General features: G+C 38.5%; 1 protein-coding gene across 4 annotated transcripts; it reads left to right on the top strand.

Annotated features, from left to right (window-relative positions):
- Nucleotides 1–31: 31 nt before the first annotated feature.
- PIG-T (phosphatidylinositol glycan anchor biosynthesis class T) lies at nucleotides 32–10,850 on the top strand. Of its 4 annotated transcripts, none has more exons than XM_086982816.1 (10): nucleotides 32–177; nucleotides 2,051–2,216; nucleotides 2,923–3,003; nucleotides 3,584–3,696; nucleotides 4,018–4,209; nucleotides 4,600–4,700; nucleotides 4,967–5,324; nucleotides 5,556–5,646; nucleotides 9,406–9,498; nucleotides 9,654–10,850. In XM_086982816.1, coding segments are annotated over exons 1-10 (1,680 nt in total). In that variant the 5' UTR covers nucleotides 32–176; the 3' UTR covers nucleotides 10,138–10,850. The 4 variants fall into 4 exon arrangements, with proteins under 4 accessions (XP_086838942.1, XP_022652427.1, XP_022652426.1 ...); XM_022796692.2 differs by having other exon boundaries at nucleotides 41–177; nucleotides 1,996–2,216; XM_022796691.2 differs by lacking the exon at nucleotides 32–177 and adding an exon at nucleotides 239–530 and having other exon boundaries at nucleotides 1,996–2,216.
- Nucleotides 10,851–10,893: the final 43 nt, after the last annotated feature.

Below are 10,893 nucleotides of genomic sequence, written 5' to 3'. Positions count from 1 at the left end.
ATTCCGTAAACTCCGCGATTCCCGTCAATTAGCTACGTACATGATAGCAGTAGGCGTATACGCTGCGTATGTCTCAGCGCGTACTCAACAATACAAACGAGTGACTATTTGAGTTGAGTAGGGCTCAGCCAAGGTTTGAATGAAGCAGAAAGCAACTCAAGTTATATTGTCTAGCAAGTGAGTGCCTTTCAAATTCATTCATTTTAGTGGTAAGTCACCTGTTGTCATTTTCTGTATCCTTCTGTGAGGAGCCGTTCAATGTGTTCTGACACTTCCATGAAATAGCGAGACACACAAATGACAAATACGGTTATGTCTGCGACCGAGCGTAAGCCGGTGTTACCGCTAGTCGATGTTCGAATTTCTTGAAGTTTAAACTACTGTGACTCAAATCGTGCGCCTTTGAAATACCTAGTCACTGCTGAACTGACTACATGTCATTTGCATCAACATGCAAGGAAATTTTTTCTATTGCTAATACTGAGTTATGTTTTAGTGTGTCGTACAGGCGTCACTTCTAATAGTTTGTGGTAAGTAATTCTCCGCGACTATCATGGACATAAACACATTTACGCTAAACGAATGATATCAATTCATAAGAATTAGGAATGAAGCACAAGATCGGTTATGTTTACGTGTCCTGCGTAATTGATATAACAGTGTTGTATATCATTGAAAAAAAATATTCCTAATCTTAGATTAAAGCTTTGCCAACATGAACCGTGACTGCAAGTATAATCAGCTGTGCACCACTTAACTATAAAAGTAGCTAAACACTTAACAGCCTTCAAAATGCGCGACAAATCAATGGCTACTCAGATCATTCTCTTATCAACGGTACAAACAACGTTGTAGTGATCCATGCAGCGCTACATACCTAAACACCGCAAATAAGCCAAAACGTGTTACCATAGGCACACAGAAAACACTTGAGCCCAATACGAAGCAACTAGCTAGTGTCATTCGACAATCACTTCGTACCGAAGCCGACCTGTTGCGTAATCTGCGAGAATACATTTTCGAAGGTCTGTGTGACCTGTTAACACAGTGCCGGGTTAGCATTTCAATGCGCCAACTCGTAATATTTGCCTAATGTCGGTAATTACTCAACACCGCGGGGTAGGTTCTATAGAAAACATACATCGTCCGTATCTTGTAGTGAAAAGGCTACGAAGTCTGCGAAACGTTTTCGGAGCGTCAAGAACAAGATAAACGATAAGTATTTTAGCAGATCTTATTTAACTAATTACTTAAAAAGGCATACGTATATCTGGTACGACATCCTATGTTTAGAAGTTAAATCCACCGAGAGTACCGCCTGTCACGATAAATGCTAAACGTCAAATTAAGGTAAATAAAAAAAAATTGTAAATGAGAAATTGCTTATACATTTTTCGTAGACATTTTTTTTTGTAAAATTTCGTATACTTATTGGCTGCAAATATGAACTTCTAGCTCAGTTACTGATAAAAATTCGTCAATCTCATTGGTCTTCGCATTCGCCTTTGTTTCTGACCGTTATAAATCAAAAATAGCGGCGGAACTGCTAATTGTTTAAGATACTTATTACACTTGTGTTACACAACCTTCCCTTATATACGTCTATGAAGAGAACAGTTGCAACAACAAAGGCAGCATACGAAATTGCTATATCATATATTCATTGTGTCCTATGCAAGCGCTTAGTAACTCGCAAGTCTGCATTGAAGTTAGTGATCCACCCTGCCGTTGCTCAATGTAGCTTTGCCGGTTGATTTGTTAAGCTTTTCTCAATAGATTCTCGCTGAAATTTCTAATAGACTGAGCTTTAATAATTTTCGAAAGCTAAGATTATATTGAATTGTTTAATATATAATAAATCAATTCAAAAAGATTCTCGTTAGGTATACATTAATAAAATGACTTAAAAAGTTTTGTGCAAGGCACGAGAGCAAGTGAAGGTTTACAGATTAATCACTGGTTATTAATTGATATTTAATCACATGCTTATTTCAGTATAAATACACAACAGCGACAATGTTGACTTTTTGGATACCTCCATTCCTTTTAGTGGGAATTGTAGCGTTAGAAGATCGGCATCAGTTGCCGAATGCGGCGTCTGGTGAATTGTTTTCTGAAGAGCTGCTTATTAAATCATTACCATCCGGTCATGTCTACGCTCAGTTCTGCTTTTCAACATCGCTACACAATCCCGCAGAGCCGCTAAACTTTTACAGGTTAGCAAAATTAGATAGCCTATGCTGCAGTGCCACTTAAAGCTTATAGATCAATTGCACTTTGCAAACTTAAATACGTATTATTATTATTCGTATAATATTATGTATCCTGACGCATCATCGGCCGCTGTTCTTGCAGCAATTCGTCTCTAATTTTGCCATTCGCGTCTTGTGCGACCTAAATCAATGGAGTGACACCCAGCTTGCCTCTTAATTGAATGTGTCGCGACAACAGCCTAATTGTGAGCTTGATATTGCCTGATGTTGAGCAGAGTCGGCATTATCTTTTTGAGTGCATCGACATGCAGCGCCTAACAACCATATCAACACATTTTTTTGGAATTTTTTCCTCTCGACGTCCTGTGTCGTCTTTTTCTGCTAAAGAAGAGGGCAGATACTTTAGTGAACTGTGGCTGAATTCAGCAGTAGATTCAGTCCTAAGGATCGTTCCGGTGTCATGTTTATTGTTCTTGAATTATAATCGAAACTACGCTAAATTTGACGAAATGCCTGCTACTCAATATATCAGATTTCGATTACGATTTATTGCCAAAAAAAGTCATTCGTCGAGACAGTTTTATAAATAAAAAAACTATTCCACAAATTATCAGGCATGGGTATCATTTACACGGGTCGTAATTGATTGAGCTATAGATCAGACAAGACTGAACAACTAACGTATCCTGCTCTGACGTTTCTTTCACAGGCTATTCCCGATGACTGTTGGCGAACTGCTACAGGCTAATGCAGTGGATGAATTCCATCTTTCTCTCACCCAAGGCAAATGGTGCGTAAATAAGATAAAGATGTTTCGCACGTCCTTGCAAGTACATATCCCGCGAGCGCAAATTCCTTCGCGTGTGTCAGTCTTACTGATTGTAGTCTAGGCAGCAGTTTTTAACAACAGATTTACTTTCGAATTTAGTAGAAAGCGCATGGAATGTGCAATTGATTATGGGTGTAAGATGACTCTGATTCCAAAACCATTATTGCACATGGATTTACTCTGCCCACTTCAAACTACAGACCGTGAAATATTGTTAAAACAGCTTAAATTAGTTGCCGTGTATATGTGGATAATTCGAGTCAATGTTTTACGTATTTCATATGCGTTGAGGAGTAACTATTCTTTTTACGAAAATTGGTATAATAATAATTTTATAGTATCGGTCTATCTATGGGATAGGGCTAAAGTAGGAAACAGCAATGTTCGTTTCTTACGAATGCAAAAATATGCATTTAGCAACGTGCCCCATTGCAAATCCCGAAATGACTTTCTAAAAATAGTTTCGACGTAAGAATCCTTATTTGCGACAGGCTCGTCCCACTGTCAGCGGTGAAATGACTTACATTTTACTTGCATGTAGGTCACATGAAAATTGGGGCTATCCGGTCAAGGATCGTCCAGCTGGAGCACTGCTATGGGCGTGGTTCAAAGAGAATCCAGAAGAAAATTGGAAGAAATTCGCTGCTGCACTTGGTATGATTGCACTATATCTGCGCGGAATCTCGTTCGAAACTATAAACCCGTAAAGTAGAAAAACTGACGTAGACATCAGTTAGTATTGCTGAATATTAGGATGTACGTATTAAATTAAGCACGCAATTTTATCAATGCAACGAGGCCCAAATAAAGAAAAAGTGATAGTCTTTTGTTAGTGCTACGGTAACATAACATGTGCTAATATGTAGGATTTCAAATCAGGAATAGCGCCTTTATTGGCTCAAATTTAGAAAAATGTTATAAAGCAACGAGACTGTAGATCATACCCTAACTATTCGTTTTATAAAAAACTTATAGGTGGCATTACTTGTTCATCGCTGAATTTTATTGACGACACCATCACGGCTATTCCGAAATACGTATTTCGTCCGGAGGGGCACCTGAACTCAGTGAATGCCACCAACTTACGACTAGCCCTCCTACCTGGTGAAGCAGTTTGCACTGAGAATCTTACGCCCTGGCTCAAACTTTTACCTTGTTCTAATGCCGGTTAGTATGCATACCAACATTATATGATGTTAATATATGCTGTTAAGTCTTTTTTAGCTGCGACATATACAGTTAAATTTCTTCATTTACATGTGTTGTAGAGTTTACGTGTAGGTGAACTGTTTTTGGGATAAAAGCTAAAGTTTTTTTAAGAGCTGAAGTATCAAATTATATCCGTTTAGACTCATATGAGATACGACATGAGCTCTGCTTTGCACTCACTGTGCATATATATATATATATATATATATATATATGCATACATTTATGCATGCATTCACTGGAACAACTGAAGCAAGAGTCAATGATTAGCTATAAATATCCTGTAGGCGTACATATGCATATGCTGTTTAACTAATTATTCATTTATTATACAATTATTTAAAACAGGCTTGTCGCAGCTTTTAAAGGCCACGTCGGTCTTTTCTTCACACTTTATCTCAATCGGGATGGACGTCAAGAAAACATGCTTGGACAATTCATGCTCACACGTTAGTTTGCTATGAATTACAGTTCTGAGATCTTACTGGAAGTACCATGTATAGCACATGGATAAGCATATGATGCAATTTGTATAGTCTTTTTTCCGTTTGTTTAATTTCTATTACGAGTGACAAAAGTCAGTTGACAAAAAAAAAATACAATCTTGATCTAAAAGTTCACTTATCGCAAAGTGTTTGCGAGGAAATTATTACATATTACTTTAATATATGTGTTTAGTGACAGTCTCATGTATGTTTTCGTAAAATGTTTCCAGACTCGACTTCTACTGCAACAGTATGTCACTGTTGTGATGGACCCTACATTCGGCCCTCGACGACAAGATTGGAACTTTATGATTTTATTTGGTAAGACGATATCAGCGGTTTGCCCCCTTGCCAGCAAGAGCTCGGTTTTAGTAGATTTGACGCCAAATGGGGTGAGTGCTGCAATGACTCTAAGTCCCGAGCCGCACAGACTAGAAAAGGCCGACAGCGATCGTGAATTTGCCATTTACGACATCAAGAGGCTTTTGCAAGACCATGGTCATGCCAACATATATGCTAAATTTGCAAAAAACCACATGTATTGGACGATTAAGCCTCCACCAATTACCGTTAATCGCTACTTGCAAGGTAAGTGCTTTTGACGATTCCCATGGAAGTTCGTTGTATTTTCCCGCTGTCAAACGATTATTCGTTTGTATCAAAGGGCATTCAAAATCAATGCGTTTTCTGAATTTTAATATTTCAAACCTGTCTGCTTGTCCTTTTTTGTAGAAAGGCAAGATGATCATTTCTTATCTAATGTATGCAGCACAAATCATTTATAATTTACTTATCTTGTTTTGGTCTTTTTGTGCTCAGGATATGGACTTGATCAAGGTGGAATTCGTGCAATCATCAAAAATAACCACTACACTTTCTTTAACGTCACTTATTTAGAAATTATTCCTTGGTAAGTAAAATCTTTGCAAACCAGAGGGGCTCTCAAAACAATATCGTGCAAGTCTAAATTTCTACAATGAATACCAAAGCTAATGGAGTTAACTCTAAACCAATAAAACTTTTTCAAACCGTTTCAGACATTCTGAACACATTTGTCTCCACACATTTTCCGCTGAAAAACAGAGAAAAGTATTTAAATATGTACACGTTTATATAATATACAGAGTATAAGTAGAGCAATAAAATCTAATAGTATTGCGGGACTCAGCACCAATGACAGTCAAAAAACAAAATAAAAAATATTACTGTAAAGAAGTTCTGCAGCACCAACGGTATCATAACATGCACGTGCTATACAGACGACTTTTGACAACTTATCTGCTATCCGCAGTACTGAGTACTTCTAATACTTCAAAGGTTTGTGGCAGGCGTATCAACTGCGCTTATACGGTAGAACGTTTACGTCAATATGTTATTGGTATTTGTTGTAACAAGAAAAGCTATGTACACTGCTATTAAATGAAACAGAGCGAAATCGCCTTAACATCGTTCCAAATTTTTCCAAAGATCGTTACTACAGCTACAATGAGATTCATCCTTAACAGCCTATGCTGCGGTAGAGCTTACGGCGGCTTACTCTAAGCAGTTTGCGTGACGCTGCGGTGCTAACTTATTTGTTTGCTAAACTTAACGAGACACTAGGTGTCTGGGTTCGAAACTAGACGTAGAAACGTTTCGTTTCTCACGTAGAGCCAGCCATTTAAAGTAATTCTTAAATATAGTACCGAACGTAAAACTCGAAACACTAGGTTAAAAACAACCATAGGTTCAAACCGTTTCGTGCTAGGAGTCAGCCATCTAAAGCGGTATCTTATAGCAGTGCCGGTGGTGAAACTCGAAGTACAGACGCACCATCATAGTACGTCCCCACAGCGGAAATACTGTTTTCCAGCGTCGTTGTCGGAGTAGTGTACGGGACAAACGTACTCCGTACGGAACTCCGAGAGTCATGTTTTTTGTTTATGTCAACGATTAGACCCTATGCAGTTATTTCGCGCGGGCAACGAAGCCCGCGGTTGTTTGAGCTACCTTGCGTTTAGAATAGTGCTGTGTAATCGACAAGGTTTACCTTGAAAATTTAAAAATGCGGCCTGCTGCGGCCCCGGTGAATATCGAAGACGAAAACAGATCGTCTCTATATATCGACGCTGCCAATGACCCGACTAAGCTATCCGATAAATTAGAGGTAGTGGGCGAGAATCGTAAACCATTGCCACAGCTTCCCTCGGCAATCGCAGCAAAGCAGAAGGAGCAGCATCGAGCTCTCGCTATTGGCCAACATTCAACATCTGCCAAATATCAAAAATCATTTTTTATCATGAGGAAGGCTATTGAAAAGTCAACACCTAGAAAGGGGTTCAGTCCAGGTAAAATAAATAATAATGCATTTTGTAGTGGTGATAAGTTGTCTAGCAGAAATCAAAGCTACAATGCGCATATCTTGAAGGAATCCGTAACGGCATGTAAAAATAAAAGAGCCCCTCCTATGTGCAGCTTTAAAGACTTTTCTAAACTCCTGACGAGTCAGAGTAGGACGGAAGTTGAATCAACAGGCTGGGCGAAAAACGATAGAGTTAAGGCTAAACATAGAGAAGGTCACATCCAAGCAATGCATAACGGACAACAAATAGGAGGGAATGAAGAATACGGTGTTGTTACAAAGTCGCCGGTAAGAACTCAAATATTTGGTGGAAAAGCGGAGTCTATTCCTATACCTTGTGATACTAAAACAGCAGCAGGCGCATCGCAGAGCTTTCTAAAGGAATCTGTTTCCAAAAATCATGCTAACAACCTTTCTAAGGGCACCACCAATAGTCCTTATAAATATGCGACTGAAAATAAAGTCGTCGCTGATTCAGAGAAGTTATTAAAGAACGATCATATTGGGGATAAACGTACGCTTTGTCAAGTTCAAATGAAATCTAAATCCGGTCAAGTTCAAACGAAATCTAAATCAGATCAAGTTCAAACGAAATCTAAATCAGATCAAGTTCCGACGGAAGCTAAATCAGATCAAGTTCAGGCAAAGGCTAAATCGGATGAAGTTCAGGCCAAGGCAAAATCAGGTCAAGGGCAGGTGAAAGTTAAATCAGGTCTATGTGAGAACAATGTTAAATTAGACCAGGATGAGAAGAAAGTTCATTTAGGAGAAGCTGAAATAAAGGTTTTAGAAAAAATTGGGACGTCAACAAAACCAGGTCAAACTAAAAGTTTGTCCGAGAAAATAGATATATCTAACTTTGTGAGGAAGGATTTCGAGAAGGACACGGAATCGAGAACTAATCAGGGAGAAGAACAAGAGGGTAGTAAGCTAGAGATGATTATAGATCAACCGAAAAAAGCGTCGGCAGGCCCCACCAAACCGGTGGATGAAGACGAGCCCTTAAAAATGTCAGATGACTACAACTCTAGGCTGGAGTCGAAAGATCCTTGTGTAAAACAGGTCGAGCTGACCGACGAGCACAAACCTGATCTTGAGAAGCTGGTGGCAACAATGCCCACCAGTGAGACGAAGCCGGACGAAGTGGTGGAGGACACAACGGATGTGATACCACTATCGGCACCTGAGCCAGCCAAAAAACTAAAAGTGGCTCCGGTACCTAAATGTAAACCTGTTATTAAAGAGAAAAAAGGTATAAAGCAGCCGAAACGTGGGAAGGGCGTATCAAAATTTCCGCCGAAAAGCAAAAAGCCACAGGCTAGCTCTACAAATACGATATGTTGTAATATATTCTAAAATGGTTTGCTTGATGGTTAAAAAGACTTAAACCATTTCCCGGCTACGACTAACGGTACTTCCTTTAGTCAATCCATTGCTCCTAAAGGGAAGTGACTGAGCTCTATTACGGTGATAACAACAAGGAAATCTCTTTCATTAGCATATCACATTGCATGTGTTTTTATAATCTGTGATATCTTCGTATACGTATGTTTAATAATAAAAAATAACAATAACGCTTACGTGACACATGTTGCCGATAATCACCAATTTTATTAAAAGGTGCAGGAAGAAAAATGTTATAGTAATATATTTCCCATAGAAAAGACAGACTTGATCTGGTAGCAAAATTCGAACCTCATAATCATATGGAAAAATAGAAATATATTTCCAAGGTGCTAAAACATCATAGTACATTATTATTGCTACGTTTGACTGAATAGCTTCGTGAGGCGAGCTTGCGCATTTACCATTTACAGTTTGCTATACGCTTCATACGTTGTTTCCACTTCCTGGCGAACGCAAACACGAACGCAAAATGACAGAAAACCTTGCAAACAAATAACTATCCTAAAAAGTTTTCATAATTTGTTTCAACATATCGCTTCATAATTCAATTTGTATGGAAAACAAAATGCACAGTTACAACCTGCTCATACCAAACTTGGCTTAGCCATCAACTTGGCTTAGTTTATGTATATTCTGAGTAATTATTATTCGACGGTCGTAGCGGATAAACCAATTTTGTCTAGATTCGAAATCCGGTTTATGCCCATATCAAGGAACTGGATAAATTTGTACACGAAACTGTTTGCAATTGAAATTATTTTGGGTCCGTATTATCATTTTACACATATTGCACAACAATACATCAAGAGGTGAATCACTTCGCCAATTCGTCTTTGCAATATTGCTATGGTGCATATGGTGACGTATTGTGTTTGCGAACTCAAACTCACGTTTTGTTTTGATTTTTTGTGTCATTTTTAGGTACCTGAGAGTATACGTCCATACGTTGACGGTCACGTCAAATACGAAGCGAATTTACCCTAATCGCATAGTGTTCCAACCCGCATTGGATCGGTATGTGGTCACACACGAAACACGATAATCATTTTCCAAATGGATTCTCACGTTGACGTTCATGATATCATCTCTGTTTGATCACAGCTGGTTATTAATTATGTTAGGTGAAATGGTTCAGAGTGATTTTTTAGTTCACCAACTTTTCTTTACAGAGAAAAACCCTACCATCTTGAGATCGGGTTGACACTTGAACCATACTCGCGTGTGGAAGTTTTCTTCGCGTTTGAGCGCGCTTTCCTTGTCTGGACTGAATACCCTCCTGATCCGCATTTGGGTTTTTACATAGGAGCTGCTTCACTTACCACTAGGGTGCCCTCCCAGGGCTTGGCAAACTTCACTGGAGATTTGTCCGCTTCAGAGAATCTCGAGTTAGCCTTATTGCATCGTGGCGACAAAACACGATATCTCGTTCTTTTCACTGAGATTCTTTTAGTAACACTACCAACGCCAGACTTCAGCATGCCTTATAACGTTATCTGCTTCGTGTGTACAGCACTTGCTTTAGCCTTCGGCCCTATCCATAACATTACGACGAAGAATCTTGTCTTGCAAGACAAAACGCAAAAAAAGGGCTTTATATACAAGATTTTGCAAAAACTTAAGGGAGTATCAACAAGAAAGGCTAAGAAGGAGTAGTTAGATTATATACATGTTCATCTACATTTATTCAATAACAATTTATTCAGATCTTGAGATTTCGTAGGTGTGCGGATCTGGATGGTTGATTGCTTCTCGACAGTGCGAGGGTTAATGATTGTATAGCTGAGTGACTGGCGGCACAAGTTTTTCCCCATCAGTCAGTGTACCATATAAAAGAGCTAACACTGAGCGTAAATATGTAAAAACGCTTAATTTGTACATGTAGCATTGTAGAAACTGATCCACTGAAGCTACGTCGTATATGAATATATAATGTAATTTAATACAAAGTGACGAACACGGATACACATAAATATATATATATATATATAAATATATATATACACGGTATGTACCGCCGTAGTAGAAGCTAAACCAGAAATCAGAATTATTTAGTATTTAGTGTAAGTACTGAGTAGTAACGCTAAACATTTGGATAATGGATATCAGTTATTGGTGATATTGGCAGATGGCTTGTTTTGTGATGATATCTCGTTAGGTATTTCACGGATGATGTAATTCATTACTTTGCTAGAAAGAAATGGTAAATAAATTTGCAAAACAGCGGCTCATAAAATGTAAAACCGCTTAGCTTTTTACTTCGCGCATTGGATAGTTAAGCAACATATAACAATTAAGCAAGCGGCAGCATGTATAAAATGTTAATATTTAGAATTCAAATAAAGTCATTTACTTCATTGAGTTCATCATTCACTGTAATTTTTCCTCCATTAACTTTTGCAACAAAAGGTT

The sequence above is a fragment of the Varroa destructor genome, unplaced genomic scaffold (assembly GCF_002443255.2).
Source record: "Varroa destructor unplaced genomic scaffold, Vdes_3.0 BEIS01000003.1, whole genome shotgun sequence".
Classification (NCBI taxonomy): domain Eukaryota; kingdom Metazoa; phylum Arthropoda; class Arachnida; order Mesostigmata; family Varroidae; genus Varroa; species Varroa destructor.
Note: the sequence above shows the minus strand (reverse complement) of the source record. Positions and strands in the feature narration are given on the sequence as shown.

Bases quoted from the DNA above. Each gene is read 5' to 3' on its own strand.
- PIG-T (XM_022796692.2), top strand. From the start codon at position 2,017: ATGTTGACTTTTTGGATACCTCCATTCCTTTTAGTGGGAATTGTAGCG. The intron at 4,210-4,599 runs GTTAGTATGCAT...TATTTAAAACAG, and splicing joins TTTACCTTGTTCTAATGCCG to GCTTGTCGCAGCTTTTAAAG. The intron at 9,499-9,653 runs GTATGTGGTCAC...TTTTCTTTACAG, and splicing joins TTCCAACCCGCATTGGATCG to AGAAAAACCCTACCATCTTG.